At 36.2% G+C, this 21,663-nt stretch overlaps 5 protein-coding genes across 5 annotated transcripts; 2 read left to right on the top strand and 3 right to left on the bottom strand.

Annotated features, from left to right (window-relative positions):
* Positions 1 to 22: 22 nt before the first annotated feature.
* On the bottom strand, positions 23 to 1,315 carry MONOS_7824 (uncharacterized protein; the record flags this gene model as incomplete). Its single annotated transcript, XM_067878179.1, has 1 exon — positions 23 to 1,315. The coding sequence occupies exon 1, from the start codon at positions 1,274 to 1,276 to the stop codon at positions 23 to 25; it is 1,254 nt and encodes a 417-aa protein (XP_067725422.1). The 5' UTR covers positions 1,277 to 1,315.
* A 60-nt stretch (positions 1,316 to 1,375) lies between these two features.
* Positions 1,376 to 2,770, bottom strand: MONOS_7823 (uncharacterized protein; the record flags this gene model as incomplete). The annotated part of the gene is made up of 1 exon (XM_067878178.1): positions 1,376 to 2,770. The coding sequence occupies one exon, from the start codon at positions 2,768 to 2,770 to the stop codon at positions 1,376 to 1,378; it is 1,395 nt and encodes a 464-aa protein (XP_067725421.1).
* Positions 2,771 to 6,692: 3,922 nt separating this feature from the next.
* MONOS_17756 (putative sphingolipid 8-(E/Z)-desaturase) lies at positions 6,693 to 7,339 on the bottom strand (the record flags this gene model as incomplete). The annotated part of the gene is made up of 4 exons (XM_067870707.1): positions 6,693 to 6,972; positions 7,025 to 7,128; positions 7,194 to 7,255; positions 7,325 to 7,339. The coding sequence occupies 4 exons, from the start codon at positions 7,337 to 7,339 to the stop codon at positions 6,827 to 6,829; spliced, it is 327 nt and encodes a 108-aa protein (XP_067725420.1). The 3' UTR covers positions 6,693 to 6,826.
* Positions 7,340 to 10,719: 3,380 nt separating this feature from the next.
* MONOS_14859 (Aurora kinase) lies at positions 10,720 to 12,810 on the top strand. Its single transcript, XM_067867696.1, has 4 exons — positions 10,720 to 10,967; positions 11,031 to 11,169; positions 11,217 to 11,289; positions 11,362 to 12,810. Exons 1-4 carry the CDS (start codon positions 10,765 to 10,767, stop codon positions 12,708 to 12,710), a joined length of 1,764 nt encoding a protein of 587 aa, XP_067725419.1. The 5' UTR covers positions 10,720 to 10,764; the 3' UTR covers positions 12,711 to 12,810.
* A 21-nt stretch (positions 12,811 to 12,831) lies between these two features.
* Positions 12,832 to 21,599, top strand: MONOS_14860 (uncharacterized protein). Its single transcript, XM_067867698.1, has 3 exons — positions 12,832 to 12,901; positions 13,029 to 13,253; positions 13,316 to 21,599. Exons 1-3 carry the CDS (start codon positions 12,863 to 12,865, stop codon positions 20,702 to 20,704), a joined length of 7,653 nt encoding a protein of 2,550 aa, XP_067725418.1. The 5' UTR covers positions 12,832 to 12,862; the 3' UTR covers positions 20,705 to 21,599.
* The last annotated feature ends 64 nt before the right edge of the window (positions 21,600 to 21,663 follow it).

The following is a 21,663-nucleotide window of genomic DNA, read 5'->3' as shown; positions in this document are numbered from 1 at the left end:
TCTTCCCAAAACCACATCGATCCTAACCGCCTCTGCCCATCTGTCTGCTCTGCGCTTCCTGTCTCCCATTCAGCTGGCTGGCAAGTCGTATTGACGATGAGCGGAACAGAACATTCCGTCTCGCTGTGGTTCTCATCCCAAATTCTCTCGGCCAGTTCGAAACAAACTTCATCTCCTGAAGCTCAATATTTCTTTCATGAACAGACAGTGCTCCATATGTTGAGTTCGAAAATGTGGTGTTTTTGATTGCACCTCCGCTCGATTTCACTTTAACCATCGAGCCGTTCCGCGCGCACACTTGCTCTGGTAAAAACCATGGATTGGCATTTGACTTGATAGTGAATGGAGACAGCGAGGGAATCGAAGACGAAAGCAAAGAACTACTGAGAGTTGAATAAGATGAAGATATTGATGCAGATGTTATTTTTCCATTAAAGTCGCAGCTTTCCATTGCAAAATTTGATGACTCAAAAGTGACTAACGTTCCATCATCTGCCTCAACGCTACAGTCCGAGCAGCTCACAGACAACAATCTAACACTCCCTGAGCCATCAATCTCTGCAATCACTGGCACACTGCTTGAGCTACCCTCGCTGTGCACAGCACTCTCATTCCTGAAGTTGCACCCAGACAGAATCACAGATGCTCCTCCAGCACCTCCGCGAAGCACAGGCAGACCAACAGCCATCGAACGAAACGAAGATGTCTTAAAAGATACTGAATTTGCACCAGCGCAATCAAGAAGAACGCTCTTTGTTCGAAGGGAATTGAAAGTGCATCCTTCCACTATTAGCACCCCTGATACAATCTGCACCAGAGCACTTCCCATAAACATCGTGCTATCAGCTGCAGAAGGATGTCCGATCACTTCGCATGAGCGAAGCACAAGACAGCTTTTCAGCCTACTGCCTTCAAATGCAATAAAAGTCTTTTCGCCAAAGTCTGCACCTGCCTCAAAAGAAAGCTTCAGCATTGAGAATTCCGCAGCAACTTCGCACCGTATCCACTCAGCTCCTACGCCTGCTCCTTCCGCAAACATAATTCCACCCCGTCCAACTGATACCCCATCAGCCTTTGTCGATACCATTCGCACGCTCTCAGATAGATTCACTTCTGATACTACGTCTACTGTAAGTTCGGGTTTATATAGCTGTCCGTCGCCTGTTGGTGGTTCATCCTCTGGTGGTTTCAATCTGTTCAATGCCTGCTTCAACGAACTGCATGGGCTGCTTTCCTTTCCGCACGCTTTTGTGTCTGCTCCAGATGCATCTACCATAGCCTTGCTCACGCCAAACACCAACAGAGGCTTGAATTCTCCTTCATAAAATCCTGCTGAAGTCTCGTAAGTACACCAATTTGTATCGTTGTAGTCATATTACTCAGAAAGAATTATATAAATATATGTTTTGTTTTCATCAGCAAGGTCGCATGTTACAAACACATCCTTCCCCACAGCCGCGTTGTTGCTCGCGAACGTCGGATTTGTGAATTCTACATCCCCTGCAACAGTTAAAAGCAAGTACAAGCCGCCTCCCTTTGTTGTGTCTGTGCTGTGGATGGCTGAGCACAATGAAAAGTTCGTATCGATGATTCGTACGGGATCGCTTCTGTTAATCTCTACTCGTAGTGCTCCCCCTGTTGCGCAGTTTGTCGACGACACGTTGCTGAATGAGCAATTGTTCAAGGTCAGAGACGTACACTTTGGAACGGTAAGCAATGATCTTTGTGCCTTGCTGCAACTCACTTTCGAAAATGCGACGTTCTTCATCAGTATGCTTCGAGAAGGTAACGACGAAGGTAATGTTGCATTAGTTACGATTGGCACATTCGACAAACTGAACAAATTCACAACACATGAGACCATTTCCAATGTATTTCCCTCAAATCGAACAAGCGCATACACCATTGGATCGAATCCTCCAACAAATTGCGTTGTAATGTTTGTTAGATACAGCTTTCCATTCATTTCTCCAATATAAAACAGATCTCCTTCCAAATCGATAATCTCATACTCCACGTTCTCCACAGTCAAGCTGCAATTTATCACAGCATAGCCTCCAAATGGATCTGCACTAACATTCATCGGTTGTGCCGTCTTATCGCTTGCACATCCAATCTTCGTTTCTTGAGTCAGATTTATTTTGTATCTTTGCTGTTCCTGCCTCGCTCCGACAAGAACAACTCTACTCACTGTCGTTGAAGATGCAAGAGTTGTAAGCACATACGAAATTGTGAGACATGCAGTCGCGTCGCTTCCTCCGCAGCTTGCACCATCAGACCCTGAAGCGCTCACATAAGCTGTCTCATCTGTTAATCCTGCCCTGCTTCTCATGAATGGGCCCCAAATGTCCACCTCTCTGTCTCTGCCTTCTCTTGTCCGAGACGCACAATTCTCTATTTTAAATCCCTGTTCAGAGCCTGCATTCCAAAAGACGTCCTCTCCATAATCCATCAAAGATGCATATCCGATGAACGCTGAGCTTTTGATCGTAACATTCCATGCTACTCCATTTCCCCTTCCAAAATATAATGCACCACCGCAAAGTGAACTTGTGCAATCTGCAAATTCGCAATTCAAAATCCTTATCTTAGCATCTCTTTTCAATCCCAAAAAACAAATTCCTCCACCTCCACCTTTGTACAATTTCTCTTTTCCCTCCGCATCTTTCTCATCGCTGTTTTGTATAATCTCCTCGCGACAATTTATAAATATGCATTCGATAACATTGACTTCTCCTGAATGTACAATAAATCCTGCTGCACCACCCATCGAGCTTTACCAGCTTATGCTCTCTGTAAACACACTCTTGCTCAAAGTCACTTTGCACCTCTTTCCGATCGCACGCACAGCTCCTCCATTCCATTTAAACGGTCGTTCCGCTGTAATGTTCGTAAAGGACGTGTTTATAATCTCCATCATTGACCCATTTACAAAATTTACACATTCCCCAGAGTCTCTTGAATTACATGCAATAAACTGACAATCTGAAAGCTCCAGATAGCTTCCATCTCTCCCTCCCCACGCAACAAGCCCAGCTCCTATTTTCTGCATACTTGCATTTGAGAATGTGACTGATTTAAATCTCCCCTTTAAGCAAGAATTCCTATTTTCACAGCAGATGAAATCCATATTTGACTCAAATCCCATTTCTACCTTTGCTCCAGTTACTGAGCAATTGCTGCAATCCATACTGTAGCTTGGTTCGCATATTCCTGCAAAAAGCCATTTGCGTCCAACTTGCTTCGTCCTTTCAATCAAGCTGTTATGAAGCCCCAATGATATAACTGTAGTTCTCTTGCTCAGTTGTTCAGAAGAGTTAATGAAAGTTCTTCTTCCTTTTTCCCTTTCGTCATTCGTGGTAATGTTGCTGAATTGTGAATAATAAATGCTCGCTGACGATAGCTGTCCAAAAAACATAAATGGAAAACAAAACTTATGAGAAAGCCCTTTAAATGCGCACTCAGTCATATATATTTCCACATTCTCCAAAAAGCTGTGCCATTAAAATATGTGGTAAATGATATAAATGTCTTTGCTCGAATGAAACGTTCCTTAGCCTGATATCGCTGTCTGTTTTTATAAAGCATTCTTCCCCAACACCTCGCTCTGTGATTTCACAATTTTGAAGCTCCATGTTCCCCTTACTTTGCTCAATAGCAGTATTTTCGCTGCCGTAGCTCCGAATAGCATTATTCCAAACTAAAACAGTCGAATTTTCAAAACAAAAATGTGCAAATATTTTCGTTCTTGAAATTGTGCTCTCTATTCTGTCTTGGTTGCGCATATGCATTTCATGTGATACACAGGATTTTACCAAAAGCAACATCCACATACTCCATATAAGCATGGAATTCAGTTTTGGCTGAATTTTCATTAAAAAAGTATGGGGAATTTTCGATCATGTGAAAGAAGAAATTTTTTCTGTGAGGAATATGAAAAGATCTTTTATCATGACAAAAGATTTGAATAAAGAAAATGTGAGAGAAGGAGAGAGAAAGGGGAACTATGAATTTTAATGCATTTTTAATGAAAAGATGGAAGTTTAATTTCTTATTTGATTTTTTGCAGACGATTTTACAAATGGATGTTCATAATGAGACTTTAGGGGAACTTTAGCCACATGCATTACATATTGACAACATGATACTGTTTGTTGATAATTGATGGAACTGAAACCGTTTGTAATATTTCTATGGAAGCAGAAAGATGTGTTGCGCTCAAGTGTGTTTCAAGGAAAAGATCATCTCATGAGAGCAAAGTTATATCTTTTTGGATAAGATGGTTTAAATGACGCAAAAATTTGGAATCAAAAGCAAATTTTATATTGTCAAACGAATTCGCAAGAACAATTGCCTTCAAAACATGTTTTGTGAACAAATTAAACGAGGGGACTTATGTTGTAAATCCGCTGTATTTTGATTGATGTGGACTATTCTTGAAGAATTTTCCTATTTTTGCAATGAATTTTGAAATATCATCTTTTTCTAAACTCTTCTATTTTGTGAAAATAAGAAGACGAAGATTCAATTGATCTAAAACTAAATATAGAACAATAAAGATTGATGGTTTGATGTAATTTTGTTGCAACTGGAGATTCTTCGATCTTTATAGCAAGAAAGGAGCAATTGAAGCTGAGATTGGAACATCCATTCATAAAAATTTAACTAGCCATTAATAATTCAAATGTTTAGGCAGATGTATTCTTAATCACCTCGATGAAATGTTGCATACATATGATATTATTTTTCTGTTGCGTCAAATGCAATTTTTTAAGCATTTAAAGCTGTTAAATCAAATTGGATAATTATCTGTGAAATTACAATTTAAAAAAAATCAGCTTTAACTGAATTGCAAAATCATTCTCGTAAAGTCAACTTCTTTATTCATTTCGAAGTCAAAACAAGTATCGTATTACAATTTGCATCTGAAGCATTCGTTTCATAAAATAAATGAGAACATATGGATACTGGAACTCAATTTCATATTTTCTAATTTGGAGGATTTATTTATTCAAAAAGAGGAAATGTCAAAGTCTAACTTCTTGGAATACGCATAACGAATCAAATAGAAAGTGATACAGATTATTCAAGATTGCATTTATATCGATATTTTATTGAAATTTAACACATTGATTTAATTCACTAAAAAATAATTTTTTGGATTAAAGAATTTCATGTGCAGAAGTGCAAAAAATCTTTTTCTGATATGTCTCTGTGGTGTAGTTGGTTATCACGTTAGCTTTACACGCTAAAGGTCTCCGGTTCGATCCCGGACAGGGACATCTTTTTTTGTTGATTAGCATTTTTCTTCATTTTGAATGTGTGTATCTTGTTTATAAATTTTGAAACAAATTGATTAACAAAAATTCACATCGAAATTAATCCTTATGTGTTTGTTAGTTAATTGGTTTTTTGAGGGAAAGAAGTTAAAAGCTGTTGAAACATATCTTGTGAAAATGGATAAAGCATTTTTCAATTAAACATAAGACATTTTGCAGTGAAAATGTTGGTTAAAGTTGAATAAATGATAGAACAAAAGATTTATTCAAACGTCATCGAATTTTTTATGTTAAAGAATTTTTTTCGAATTGAATATCATCAAAACTTAATGAATTTTGTATGAATGGTGGCTTTATGGATTCAAAACAGTAAAGGAGATTTTTCTTGAAGGAGAGAAAGAAAAGCTCCTGATTAATATTTGTGGATGATGTGTGTTGTTTTTTGTTCAGAGTTCCGATGAAGAAATGATGTTAATATGAAAGTTTCATTTTCAAAAAAGTGCGTGAACAAAGAAGAAAATGATATGATATTGTTTGTGATGAGTAATTTTGGACAATGCGAAGCTTGCTCATTTCAGCTTCTTAAATGATATTAACATTATATTTTCGAAGTTGTTTGGACTGGATCAAAAAATTTTCAAAATGAAATTGCAATTATCATTCGAATCATCTTAAACATGATCATAGATGCAAATTGCTTCAATTAGCATGAAAATTGTTATGAACATATTTGTCAATTTTAACTGATTGAATTATCGAAGAAATTGTGAGAAAGTTTGTTACAAAAGCATAACTAAATTGGATGGGTTAAAGATAAATGATTTTACAATAAATTAAAAATACAAAAGAAGAAAAGAAGTGAGGATTTTTTTTTTGATTTTTTGGAATTCTATTACCAATCTTCAATGACTGCAAATTGCACTGATTGGTGGAATTTGAGTTGATTGCATCCACTTCGAATTTTTTGAAATGTTCAACAGAAAATCATCACAATTCCAAATTTTCAACAATAAATTATTTGATAGAATTGTTTCGTAAATAAAACAAATCATAAACAAATTTCCATGAGCAAAATCTGTAGCATATCTTTTGGAGGAAATAAATAAACATTTTCCACAATGAAAACACAATTAGAAATTTAATTTCACTCTAACTTTTATAATAAATTGATACACAATCAAAATTATATGATAAATAAATTCGTTATAAACAAAGCAAAACATTTGGAGATAAATAATTAAATTTTATCAATTATAATCAAAATAAACTCCAAAATAATTATTTCTAAATGTTCAAAATCTCCAATTGATTCAATTCACATCTTTCCGATTCATTTTTTATGTATAAAAATAATATTCAACATTACATTTCAATAATCATCAAATAGACAAAAAATTTTCAAAAAAACAAAGAAAAATAATTGTAATTATGATCATGTTTAAATAAATTTTTTGAATCAAAAAAATAAAAATACTGAGAATATTTAATGATTATATCAGCATTCAAAATCAATTGAATTGTTTTGATCTATTCATGAATTTTTTCTTCTAATCAATGTTTTCGTCCACATCTTGAACAGTTCCAAGTGAAGAAATGTTTTTAATAGATAATCCGCTAGATTTTTTATTATCCAATTTTCCTATTATAATTACTCCGGGCAATCTTGCGCAATTTATATGAGGGTGATATCTACCTGTGCAGAAATGAAATATACTTTAATGTTTTTGATATATAATGTTTCATACAAAATGTTTCTGTTCCATCTTTCCCTCCTAATCTGTTAATTGCAGTTTGACCTGGTCGGTGCTTAAAATTAGAAACATCGTAAACAATTCCCTTGATGGCAATCCTTTTTAAAAATTTAAAATTAAATTTTTATTTATGCATTATATTTCAAAAGATAATAATTTGAACCATAAATCTCCTGGCATGCAGTGCTTCATAAGCTCCTCTTCGGTTATTAAACGTTCTCCTGACTGTTAAATCATCAAGAAAAATGAAATTGATTATTTAAAAAAGTTGAACTTCCCAAATTAATAGCAAACAAAAGATGCTGACATTCAAATGTTTTACACTGTAAATTTGAGAATTAGAATGAAGTGTGAAGATTTATTGATCAAAAGAAGAAAGTTCAATTGATCCTTTTAATTTTAATCAATAAAAATTTGAAAATAGAAAAACCAAAAAGAACTGCCTAGTGCAGGGCTCGAACCTGCGACCGTTGCCTTATTAGAGCAACGCTCTACCGACTGAGCTAACCAGGCCGGTTGATGAAGAGTTCTTTCGGTTACTGGGAAATACTTTCATTATATTTAATCTTTGTAAAGAAATAATTTGTAAAAATGTTTAAAATATTTGTATGAATTTGGGAGAAATAATGTTTTAGTGACAAAAGAGTTTTGTTTGAAAGAGCAAATTTTTAAAATGAAATACCACCCTTGCCTTTTTAAAATAGCTGTTGTTTCGCGATCCTTCGTCCTTATTGTTTGGATTTTTTGGGAATGACAAAAAATTAAAATGGACATGATCTTTTCATCTTATTCGTCTTTAGCTCATTTCGGAATTAAAAAGCAAAGCATTTTGGAAACAGAATATTTAAAAGTCTTCTTTATATATTGTTTTTATATTTGAAATCTATTTTTGAAAATCCATTTTAAATATCTGGAAACACTAATATTCTTTTTATTTTTGTTTATTTACAGATTTTGAAAGAAAAAATAACCAAAACAGAAAATTATATGCTTTTTTATTTGCTCATTCGTCGAAGGAGGGAGCAAGAATGTGGAGAGGAAGAGACAGGGAAGCATGGAAGGATGAAAAAGAAAATGAAGATGATGATAATGATGAAATAGAAGATGAGATAAATCTTTGATTCATTGCATAACAGTTCAATCCAAATTTTGTTTTTCAAAGATAATCTTGATTTGTCATGGCAATGCTGTGACTTGCTCTGTAACACATGCAAAACGAGTTGATCGTCTTTATTCATTCTTAAATTTTCTTTTTATTTTTCATTTGGATGATTTTTTTTGAAATCATATTTATTCTTTCAAAATTTTTGAACCCTAATTTTCTTTTGAATGCCAACAAATGAACACTGAAAAGTGAACAGGCATATTCAAGATCTCTTTATTTTAATTTCAAATCATGCATTTGTTTTGGAAACAGTTGTATAATTATAGCATTTGAATACAAAATATTATCCCAAAGGCAAACAATCTTTGAAAAATCAGCACCCCGAAAAAAGATATGATTTCAAAAAAAATATATTTTATAATTTGCAATTCAAGAAGATTATAACAATCATAATATATTTGATGATGATGCCGATCCTTTTTGAAATCATTCTTTCGTTCGAATTTTGATCAATATTATTGGACAAATGAGAATTTTGAAGAAAATGAGTTATTATCCGCAAAACTTATTGAATACGATATTGTAATTGCAAAAACAAATTTTCACACAACTCTTAATGAAAGTGAAATTTTTGATCAAAATTCGAACGAAAGAATGATTTCAAAAAGGATCGGCATCATCATCAAATATATTATGATTGTTATAATCTTCTTGAATTGCAAATTATAAAATATATTTTTTTTGAAATCATATCTTTTTTCGGGGTGCTGATTTTTCAAAGATTGTTTGCCTTTGGGATAATATTTTGTATTCAAATGCTATAATTATACAACTGTTTCCAAAACAAATGCATGATTTGAAATTAAAATAAAGAGATCTTGAATATGCCTGTTCACTTTTCAGTGTTCATTTGTTGGCATTCAAAAGAAAATTAGGGTTCAAAAATTTTGAAAGAATAAATATGATTTCAAAAAAAATCATCCAAATGAAAAATAAAAAGAAAATTTAAGAATGAATAAAGACGATCAACTCGTTTTGCATGTGTTACAGAGCAAGTCACAGCATTGCCATGACAAATCAAGATTATCTTTGAAAAACAAAATTTGGATTGAACTGTTATGCAATGAATCAAAGATTTATCTCATCTTCTATTTCATCATTATCATCATCTTCATTTTCTTTTTCATCCTTCCATGCTTCCCTGTCTCTTCCTCTCCACATTCTTGCTCCCTCCTTCGACGAATGAGCAAATAAAAAAGCATATAATTTTCTGTTTTGGTTATTTTTTCTTTCAAAATCTGTAAATAAACAAAAATAAAAAGAATATTAGTGTTTCCAGATATTTAAAATGGATTTTCAAAAATAGATTTCAAATATAAAAACAATATATAAAGAAGACTTTTAAATATTCTGTTTCCAAAATGCTTTGCTTTTTAATTCCGAAATGAGCTAAAGACGAATAAGATGAAAAGATCATGTCCATTTTAATTTTTTGTCATTCCCAAAAAATCCAAACAATAAGGACGAAGGATCGCGAAACAACAGCTATTTTAAAAAGGCAAGGGTGGTATTTCATTTTAAAAATTTGCTCTTTTCAAACAAAACTCTTTTGTCACTAAAACATTATTTCTCCCAAATTCATACAAATATTTTAAACATTTTTACAAATTATTTCTTTACAAAGATTAAATATAATGAAAGTATTTCCCAGTAACCGAAAGAACTCTTCATCAACCGGCCTGGTTAGCTCAGTCGGTAGAGCGTTGCTCTAATAAGGCAACGGTCGCAGGTTCGAGCCCTGCACTAGGCAGTTCTTTTTGGTTTTTCTATTTTCAAATTTTTATTGATTAAAATTAAAAGGATCAATTGAACTTTCTTCTTTTGATCAATAAATCTTCACACTTCATTCTAATTCTCAAATTTACAGTGTAAAACATTTGAATGTCAGCATCTTTTGTTTGCTATTAATTTGGGAAGTTCAACTTTTTTAAATAATCAATTTCATTTTTCTTGATGATTTAACAGTCAGGAGAACGTTTAATAACCGAAGAGGAGCTTATGAAGCACTGCATGCCAGGAGATTTATGGTTCAAATTATTATCTTTTGAAATATAATGCATAAATAAAAATTTAATTTTAAATTTTTAAAAAGGATTGCCATCAAGGGAATTGTTTACGATGTTTCTAATTTTAAGCACCGACCAGGTCAAACTGCAATTAACAGATTAGGAGGGAAAGATGGAACAGAAACATTTTGTATGAAACATTATATATCAAAAACATTAAAGTATATTTCATTTCTGCACAGGTAGATATCACCCTCATATAAATTGCGCAAGATTGCCCGGAGTAATTATAATAGGAAAATTGGATAATAAAAAATCTAGCGGATTATCTATTAAAAACATTTCTTCACTTGGAACTGTTCAAGATGTGGACGAAAACATTGATTAGAAGAAAAAATTCATGAATAGATCAAAACAATTCAATTGATTTTGAATGCTGATATAATCATTAAATATTCTCAGTATTTTTATTTTTTTGATTCAAAAAATTTATTTAAACATGATCATAATTACAATTATTTTTCTTTGTTTTTTTGAAAATTTTTTGTTTATTTGAAAAAGCAATGGAACAACGTCGTAAATGGAAGTTGTCTGATTTTGAAATTGGAATGCAAATTGGAAAAGGGCAATATGGCTCAGTTTATGTTGTTCGAGAGAAATCAACAAAATTTGTGTGTGCATTGAAAAGAATGAAGAAAGATGAACTTTTAAAAAGGGGAGTCGAATTTGTTGCTATTAGAGAAATTAGCGCAATGATTCTTATGAAGTTTGTGATTCAATATTCATGAAACATTTTTTATTTTTAATTATCGTTCATAATTTTTCTAAGCCATCCAAACATTGTGAAGTATTATGATTACTTCACAGATGAACATAATATCTTTTTGTTAATGGAATATCTTCCATATGGAGATTTTTATGCGCTCTTGAGAAAATATAGAAAATTTCCAGAACCTGTTGCTGCAAAAGTTTGTGGATAATTGTCATATGCTTTTAATAATCGTCATTTTTATAGTATCTTTATCAAATTGCAAGTGCACTAAATTATCTTCATTCAAAAAATATGATGCATCGGGATTTGAAGCCAGGTTTGCGATCTTTTTTTTTTTTCTGCTCAAAGTAACATTATTTATTATTTTTTTTGCAAAAATTAACCTCAGAAAACATTCTTATAGGAAAAAATGGAGAGTTAAAATTGACTGATTTCGGATGTGCTGCGAATGAAATGGATAAAGGACGTATGACAGTCATTGGAACGCCAGATTACATACCACCAGAAATGTTGTTAAAGCAACCATATACTCATAAGTGCGATTGCTGGAGTTTAGGGGTATTAATTTGCGAAATGCTATTCAGCAGTTGTCCTTTTACCAACAAAGGAGGAGGAGTTTCCGTGGAACGTATAAAGAAAGCCCAATACACGTTTCCTTGGGCAATATCTCCAGAAGCTGAAGACTTGATAGGAAATCTGCTCAAAATCAAAGGAGAAGATCGATTGGAAATGAAAGAAGTGATGGCGCATCCATTTATTGTGGAAAATACCACTGAAGAGTTTCGAAGATTGTTCAGTGGCCAAACGATAAGCAAAGCAGCAGAATCATCAGAGATGGACAAAGAAGAGGATGAAGGAGAGATCAAACACAACTGCGCAAAAGTTGATGAACGAGATCACACGTATGACTTGCATAAACAAGAACACCAAAGTTGTTCCTCAAAGAGCGTTGGAACAACAGATTCTTTGACTGAATCAAGAAAGTTCGTGAGCGATGCGAGGATGAAAATGGAAATAGAAGAAAAGAAGGATTTTGGAAAGGCTACTGAAACGTCAGCGAGTCACTCATGCAAGATGGACATTGAAGACGAAAAAGGATTTTCTCAGCTTTCTGATTATGCATCAGCACACTTCACACAGCAAACTGTAACTCCTTCGTTTAGCTCTTCCTCGTTTGCTTCAACTCATTCTTTGCCTATTTCCTCTACTCAACAACAATGCTCTCCTTCTGTTCCTACGATGCCTTCAGTCTGTTCGAGCACATCTGCACATTTGAACACACAACAAAAGACTGGATTGATTTCTGCTCCTGTTTACCATGTTTCTTCTCCTTCTCCACATGCCAATTTTGTACCTCATTCTGCTTCCAGTTCTCTCTCCTCATCATCAAATCCTTCAGCCAGCTCTTCTTCATCAACATTGCCTCGCCACCTACTAATTTCCACACACGACACTTCATCCTCATCTTCGCCTCAAACATCAACTGAAGCAATTCATTCTTCAATTTCTTCATTTCAATATCCACTTCAACATTCCATAAGCTCTCCTCCTCGTTTCATTCCACGACTTGCTCAGTCACCTCTTCCAACAATGCATAACTTCTCGTCATATCAACCATTTACAAGCAACGCAGCACACAAACATATTAGCAGCCAATTCTCTCATCCGGAAAACGTTCCTGAATTATCCACGAACACAGTTGCTGGAAAATCAAAACTCACAAACCTGCCATTTTAGCTAATTTGTTTTTGTTTTGGAAATTTTAATTGTCTATATCATTTCGTATGATATTTAGCACCATTTCAAGTTAAAATTTTCAAGAATAAAATTTTTATAACCATAATTTTTTGTTTTTTCATTATTTGGTCATTTTTCTCCTGACACTTATAATGAAACTTTTAACTCTTTCGGACATTTCACTGGAATCTGTTTGACACTTTTTAACAATTCTTTCAACCTAGGCATTGACATTATTGTCAAAATTTCTTATCTTTTAAATATACATTTTCTAAACTTTTCCAATGTGTTTGCTCACATTTGACATTGAAATTTTAGTTTGGATTGAAGAAAGATTGTCAATTAATAACAACATTTGAAGCACGAGAGCAATCCAGTGATTCTTCATTTGGCACACTTTTTGTGTTCTCTTCACATGTCCTGCTTGTCCGTTCATCAAATCCTTCAGATGGAATAGGAATTCCTATAACATCAATGATATCAATTACGGATTATAACGATGGTAATGGAAAGCAAGGAATTATCATCAAAACGCAAAAAAACGTCTGTTATTTTACAATCAATTTGGTGCGTCACTTTTATCATTTTTTTTGTTTTTTAAATAGGAGCTATCCTTTGAAACTGTAGTTGATCCAAAAGTTGTTGTTTCACGCATTCCTCTTTCGCAACTTGGAGAGAAAAAATCACAGCAAACCCCAACATTATTTGTTCCTATTTCATCTCGTCGAATTCCAGCATTTGAAAATCCTTATGCAGATGCAGAAACTCCAACTCCAGAATCGCTTAGGTCAACTCCCATTCCCTTTCCTTTCCCTAAACATGCGGCTATTGCAACACAAGCAACTTCAGTTAACAGTTCAGTTTCGCAAAGCACAGATATTCACAAAACATTTCAATCAAATAGAACACATTCACCAGCAATCACATCATCTTCGCCACCAGCGACAGATAGTTTCTTATCCACAAAGACTCAATCGCAACTTGAATTTCCTTCCTCTTCTCGCCCCAAGCAGCAGAATCCCATTGCTCATTCATCTTCAGTCACAACATTCTCATCCCAAGTTGAGCCAGCCTCTGCAACAGGCATCTCCCGGCGCTCGCCGTGTGACTCATCAATTGCCACGACTCCTTCCTCTTTCTCCACCGTATCTCCACCTGCTGTTCCATCATCATCTTCTCCGAGTGAGAAGGATTCGCTGTCTGCCTCGCAGAAGTACCTGCCACTGGCTCAGAGGGAAGTCCATTCAGATGTTGAAGAGCTGCTCTCAGAAGAGGAGAAAAGAGAGAGGGAGAAAGAAATCGGGAAGATGAGGGCAAAGCTGCTCATGCAGTATGACCAGAAGAGAAGACAGGAGAATCTGCGGCAGAAGCAGAACTCATTCTCATCATCGTCTTCTTCCTCATCATCGTCCTCTTCTCCTTCTTCTTCTCCATCAATTGCATCGTCGAATGGCTCATTGAGCAGCCTGCTGAGCAGTCCATTGAATGCGTCATTGAGTTCGCAGAGCCCTTCACTCTCGCCCGCCGGCAGCACACAAACACACACAAAAACGAGGCAGTCGAAGAAACAAGCAGATAGCAGCACAACAACAATGAACGACAGAACACACGAGAATGAGACAAAGAGCGATTCGAACGAAGCAGAGAAGAAAGAACAGAAAAGGAGCAGCAAAGAAGGAGAAAATGCTGCGCAAAGGAGGAATTCGAAGGAGGTTGTGCAGAATCAGTCAAGCAATGAACAGCTTAGAAACAATGAAGAAGCAAAGACAGATGCTGAAACAGAACAAACCAATATTGCAAATGTGCAGTTGGAGCGTCCTCAGCCAACAAGAGCTGGTTTGACAGAAAAAGAACTGGCAGAAATTGAGAGGAAGAACAAAGAGGATCGATTGCCAAAGGAAGAGAAGGAGAAAGAGAAAGAGAAAGAGAAGGAGAAGGAGAATAACAACACAAGCAAAGAGAAAGGGAAAGAGAGCAGTTTTGTGAGTGTAGATGTGTCGAAAGGGAAGAAGCGTAGTCCGTTTGTGTGTGAGAACCCGTTTGCTCTGTTTGCACTGATGGGGAAGAAAGGGCTCAGCAAAACAGAAGAGGAGATGAATGAACTGGAGAAGGAGTTTGAGAAGCAGCTGAGGCAGATGAGCGAGAAGGAGAGAGAGAAAGCGATCAGGGAAAGACTGAAGAATGAGAAGAAGAAAGAGAAAGAGAAGGAGAAGGAGAAGGAGAAGGAGAAGAAGAAGGGCTCACCAGAAGCAGATGAAAAATTGAGTGAAAGCAAAGGGAAACAAAAAGATGAAGATGATAACGAAAAAGGAAGAAGTAGAGGAGAAGGAAAGCCAAATACAACTGACAAACAAACAACATCAGAACAACCAACCAGCCAAAAGAGAGAAGGAGAACAAGAAGAGGCAAGCGAGAGGAAGGGAGAAGATTCAATTAGAGACACACCCTTCTCAAATGAAGGAAGATCATCTCTGTCTCTTTCAGAGGTTGGAGTGTTTGAAGAAGACAGAGGGAGGAATGAGGAGAAGACAAAGAATGACAGAAGAAGTGGAAGGGGAGAGGAGGAAGAGAAGGAAGAAAAGAAGGAGGAAGAAGATGAAGAAGACGAGGAAGACGAGGATTATGAAGAAGGGTACGAAGAGGACGAGGAAGAGGAGGAAGAAGAAGAAAAAACTGGCAGTTTTGACGAATCTCACAGCAAAAACAAGGACAGAAAGACAACAACTGAACAAGATGCTCATCTTACTCTATCTTTCAACATTTCATCCACGTCTGACTTTTCCTTCTCTCCTCATCTGCCATTGCAGCAGAAAGCAGACAGTTCATTGGCATTATTGTCTTCTTCTTCTTCTTCTTTTTCCTCCTCTTCTTCTTCCTCATCCCCTTCTTCTTCTTTATCTCCTCCACTCTCTTCTCAATTACTCCTCAACAGTTCGCCAAACACACACTCACATCTCTCTCACTTTTCTCATCTTTCTCATCTCTCTTCTTCTCCTTCTTTCTCTCTCTCAGACATCACATCACCACAAACCAATCAGAATCAGCTGAGCAAGCCACATCACACCAAACAGACAAGCCAGCAGAATTCCACTCATTCAGACAGAATTCGCTCATCTCCCTCACAATCACCACACAATCAGCATCTTTCTGTTCATTCCAATCATTCCATTCATTCTGATAACTCCACTCGTTCCATTCATTCGCATCATCGCTCTCATCATCATCATCATCATCATAATGATTATCAACAAGAACAAGAACAAAGACAAGAACAAGAACAAGATAAGCAGATGAAGCAGAAACAGCAACAACATCAGCTGAATGGGAAAGAAGGAGATGAAGAAAAGACTCGGAGCACAAGATCTCTCTCCCCACCTCCTTTCTTCATTGTGGGTGCTCCTTTTGCATCTCAAGCATCAACTTCATCATCATCAACTTCTTCTTCTTCCTCTTCCTCTTCTTCCTCTTCTGCCTCTGCAATTCAAAGCAGTCCTCTTCCTTCTCCTTCCTTGTCGCATCCGCACACCAACATACCTTCTTCTCAGTCACAAAGCCAGCTGGCAAGGAAAATTAACAGAACAAACACACAAAATGAAATAAAGCCACAAAATTCAGATGACATTGCTCTTATCCCAATAGCACTGACATCACAGAGTATTGAAGAGAAGCACAAAGAAGAGAAAGACAGAGAATTAAAAGTGAATCAAAATCAGAAGGATTTGATGTCACCTTCACAGTATGCAGATGGAACGAGACAGAACAGCAGAAGAGAAAGAGGAGAAAGAGGAGAAGAGAGTGAGCAATTCATTGAGACATCAATGAATACTCCAAATGGAACTGCAATCATCCAAAAGACACAGCAAAATGACATGTCAAATGAAACATGTCAAAATAATCCCACAAACATCATCACTGCTCAAACATCAACATCTTCTTTGTCTTCTCCTTCTGACTCTATTCAGATCCCTTCGCCTGAACCAACTCCACTCAGCTACGGTGCTCTTATACCTCATCCCTCTTCTAATTCTTCTTCTTCTCCTCTTCAATCTTCTCCTCATCAATCATCATCATCATCATCATCTTCTTCTTCTTCACTAACACCTTTTGAGAGCAAAGCAGCAGCAAAGATGAATACTCCCCCACCCACACTCTCTCTGCATCTGCTTTCAACACACAAACAGAATTCTTATCCTTCTTCTGCTTCTTCAGCATCCTCTTCCTCTTCCTCTTCCTTTTCTTCCTTTTCTTCTTCTCCTGTTTCATCTTCTCCTCCTTCCTCCTCTCCATCTGCCATCACTCCATCTTCTTCTTCTGATGGAAAAACAGACACAAATAATAATAATAATAATAACCTCTTATTTGAACCTTCACCTGCCTCTTCTGCTTCTCTTTCCTCTTTCTCCTCTTTCTCTTCTCCTTCCTCTGCAAAACTGCGTAGAAAGGCTTCTAAAGCTAAAATTCCTCTTCCTCCTTTGCCTCCAAATTCTTCTTCTTCTTCTTCTTCTTCTTCAACACAAAATCTTCTTGATCATTCACGTTTGGCTAACACAAAAATATCTTCTTCTTTTTCCTCCTTCGAACCACTCCAGACTTCTTCTGCAAATAATTTGAATTCATCCTCTTCTTCCACTACCTCTTCTTCTTCTTCTTCTTCTTCCTCTTCCTCTTCCCCCTCTTCTTCTCTCTCCATCATTCCACCTGCCTTTGCCTCCATCTCCTCCTCTGTCGACCATCCGTTCATCCCTCCTTCTTCTCCTTTCTTCTCCAAAGTCGTCTCTCTCTCTCCTTCTTCCTCCAACCAGCATCTTCCCTCCCGCTCTTCTTCCAAACAGAGAAAAAGGAACAATTCTGCTGAGCGCGCAAACAGCGACGACGAAGCAATAACATTTCGATTGGTGCCACAAACTGCTTCTTTGCCGGCGTCTCCTCGCGAAATACGCTCAGCATCTGCTTCATCATCATCATCATCTTCTTCTTCTTCTTCTTCATTCACTGCTCCAACCTCATCTGCCATACAAGTTCTTCAGCAGAACAATCAACTGCTCCACCAACAGAATCAGCTCTCTCTCAATTGCTCTTCTATTGATACTAACAATACTCTAATGCAATCATCACCTCAATCTGCTTCTTCTTCTGCTTCTTCTTCAAACACAAATAACAACCAACATATTCCTCCTCTCCCTCCTCCTTCTTCTCCCTTCCACCTCTTCCTCCTTCCTTATCACCCAGAGTCTTCTTCTTTCTCCTCTGCCCATCTTTCTTCCTTTCCCATTCCAATCGAATCCTTCGAAACTCGTCTTCCTTCTCCTTCTCAGAATATTCCTTGTTCTGCTTTGCATTTCTTCCTGCATTCGCTTTCTTTGAACACAATGGCACGCTATTTGACAACACACGCAGATGGATTTGACATGAAATTCCCTGTTTCTGCTGAAAGGGAAGACTTGGCTGCTGTTTGTGCATCTATTTCTTCTTCTTCTTCTTCAGCTAATCAGCTGAATGAGTGGGACTGGAAGCCTATAGAACCTGCTGTGTCTTCTGCTTCAGCCTCTTCTTCTCCTTCTTCTCTTCCTCACTGCTTCACTCGCCTTCTCCGCTACAGCATCCACCCAAATGTGTCAATGGGCCCAAAGGAATCGCGTGTGGAAGAGAAGCACATTTTGTATGTTTCTTCTCCATCCTGTTTTGTCTGTGATGTTGAGGTGAGGACGTTGGATGTGCCATATGCTGCTAACTTCTACAACAGAGCACGATTCAGAGTGGAAGATGTGGGTGGGCAGAGAGAGGATAACTCAGGTAGTATGAGCTGTAATGGCATTAATAATAATAATAGTAATAATAGCAATAACAATGCACAAAATATGCATTCATTGAAAGTGGAGTGTTCGTATGAGATTGTGATAGTGAAGTCGTTTCTGATGAAAGGAGTTGTTGTCAAGCTGTCACAGACGAAGGTGAAGGAGTCGATGACAAATCTGCTGAATGTGATGGTGAATGCTGCACGAGAAGCACCTTTTGTGCCTTTGGAAACCCCATCTGCCATTCAACAGCCTCAAATGACTCAAATGACTCAAATGACCCAACAACTTCAACAGAATCAACGGAATCAACAGCAGATGAACAATGAAATGAATTCGTTGAACAATAACAATTCAAGTGACATGGCTCTGCTTCACCAAATTCCGTCCATTCAGCAGCAGAATTTGGGGTGTGATGTGTTTGCTTCTGCAACGGGCACAACATCACTCGCACTTTCTTCACTCCAACTGCCTTCTCTTTCTGCGCCTGCACGTTCACAAACATCCACTCAACTCGAATCTGCTCTTCATAATCCTTCTTCTTCTTCTTCTTCTGAACAGTTTTTTGCTTCCTCTTCCTCTTCCTCTTCCTCTTCTTCCTCATCTGTACCATCTTTGTCTTCTTCTTCTTCTTCTTTTCCTTCTTCTCTATTCACTTCGTCACTCATCCACATCAAGTCACTTCTGAGCCCATTGAAAAGCATCCCTTTTCCTTCCTTCTCCTTTTTCTCCCAACTTTCGCTGACTCGTTTTATCCCTTCTCCAAACAGCCTTTCTTTGCCTGTTGTGCTGCTTGTGCTTTCTTGTCTCATTCTTCTTCTGTCTGTTTGTGTTGTGCAGTCAGCGCTGTCTTCACTGAAATCGTCAGTTGCAGAAGTTGAAGAGAGACAGATGCAGATTATGATGCAGATTGAATGGAACAGGAGAAGAGGGAGGAGAAGGGAATATGTTTCTGGAAAATATCCAGACAAGAGAGAAGGGAAGGGCATGAAAAGAGTGTTGTATGATGGTGATTATGGAGAGAGTGATTGGGAAGGTTATGAGAAAGAAATGGAAGTTGAGGCAGGCAAAGATGAAGGAAGAAGGAGGAGAAGAGGAAGTGTTGGAAGGAATAAGAAGGATGAACAGAGCGATGATAAATACTGGGAAGATATCAAAAAAGGGAAGTGTTTGAATGGAAACAGAGAAAAGAGAGTGTTTAGTGAAGGTGATGATGATGATGAAAGTGTCGGGAATGAAAATGGAGTTGAATGGGATGAATTCCATCTGAGACATTTGGATGACAGGGAAGATTTGGATGAATATGGAACAATGACGGATGATATCAATGATGGAATAACTGAAAATTCATCAGATGAAAAAGAACTTAAATTTGTAAGTATTCCCAACAGTCACAAAAGAAGAAGAAAAATGCAAATATTTCGAGACACAAACAGGGAAGATGATGGAAGAAGAAGAAGAAGAGGAAGAAAAGGAAGTAGCATGAAAGACTCACAAAATGAACCGAGACAAAGAAAGCATGTGTCAAACGAACATAACCGACAAGAGAATGGAAGAAGGTTTTATAGGCAATCAGATGAAAGATTGAGCAGAAGGGCATTGCAAAGGCGATTGAATGAGCAGAATGGCAGGCATCCAATTGTTGTGATCAATCATTACACAGAACCTGCTGATTATCGATGGAATGAACATTTCAGTCAAAAACGTGCAAATGTCAGAAAAGGAAGAGAAAGAAGCGAAAACACAATGGAAACAGATTATGTTCACAAAAATGGAAAAGATGTTACAGATGACTTTGAGGAAAATATCAAAAATGGATATGAAGAGGAGGAAGGTTTAAATGAGAAGCTTACAGAAAGAAGAAAACATGGTGGAGAAAACGTTGATTTTGTGAATGAAGAAGAAATGCAATCGATACAAAGGAATGAATTTTCAAGAAAAAACGAAACAATTGAAGCAGAAACAGACAACAATTCAGCTAACAATTATTTGTTGGAGCAGGGCAAAAGTGAAAATTCCGCAGTTAGATTGAATGGTCAAGTGAATAATGGAGCTGACAATGAGGACAATGAAGAATTCAACAATCAGCAACACACAAACTCAAACAAGTCTGAAGTGACAATAAATGAATCTGGTTGTTCAAACCGCAATGGCACTTTGCCTGTCAATGGACCAGCTGCTTTGGTTGAGGAAGGATGAGAAAAAGAGAATGACTTTGGAGATTTTTATGAAAGATATTAATGAAAGAAAAGGAAAATTATTGAAAATTTGAATCGAGAAAATAATGTGATTCCTCTGTAAAAAATGTTATAAAGCTTATTTTATTTATTTATTTATTATTGTTTGTTTTTTGTGAATAAAGGAGAGTTGTAACAATTGGCTTTCAATAGTTACTGCCTTGATATATTATGAATATTATTACAAAAATTTCAAGGAAATTCAGCAATATTATTTGAAAGGAGTTTTCATTTCTTTAATAAAAATTGATTTTTTTGATATGAATTGTTTCTTTTGTTCGTTCTTTACTTGATATTAATATTTTCATTTCATTTCATTTTACACTTTTTCTTATCGTGTTCTGTATAGTTTATTAGCACGTAGAAATTGTTATTAAGCCTTTTATTCTGCGAATAGTTGTTTATTGTTTATGTTTCTTTTTCTTGTTCATTATCAATTTGATAATTTTATCACAAACGCTCTTGGCGAAGCTAGTTGAATGGCCGGATGTCAAGTTGTTGGTGCTTCCTGTTCTATTCTTTTTTTTTTTCTTTATTTTTTCGTTGATTTGAAGTTTTATTATTCTATTAGCGCAATTTTAATTTTGTTGTGAATATGTAACTTCATTTTTTCAAAATGTTGAAATGATTTGTTTTAAAGTGCCCACATTTTCTGGAATGTTTATTGTTTGGCACATTTAGCGTTTATACAATATTATCAGATTTTTCATGTTTGCTCATGTAATTCGTTGATCAAACATTTGAGTGATTCCTATTTATAAAGTTTAATATTGAAATTTACCACATTTTTTAATAAAGTTTTGAGAATTTTTCTGCTTTATTCTGTAAGTTGAACATTTAAGCTTATAATTAATTAAATATCAAATGTATTTTATTTATTCTGATTGCAAGTTCTAAAAAATAGCCACACAAAATTTTTTC

This window comes from Monocercomonoides exilis (genome assembly GCF_001643675.1).
Source record: "Monocercomonoides exilis strain PA203 chromosome Unknown scaffold29-1213020, whole genome shotgun sequence".
NCBI classification, from domain to species: domain Eukaryota; phylum Preaxostyla; order Oxymonadida; family Polymastigidae; genus Monocercomonoides; species Monocercomonoides exilis.
Note: the sequence above shows the minus strand (reverse complement) of the source record. Positions and strands in the feature narration are given on the sequence as shown.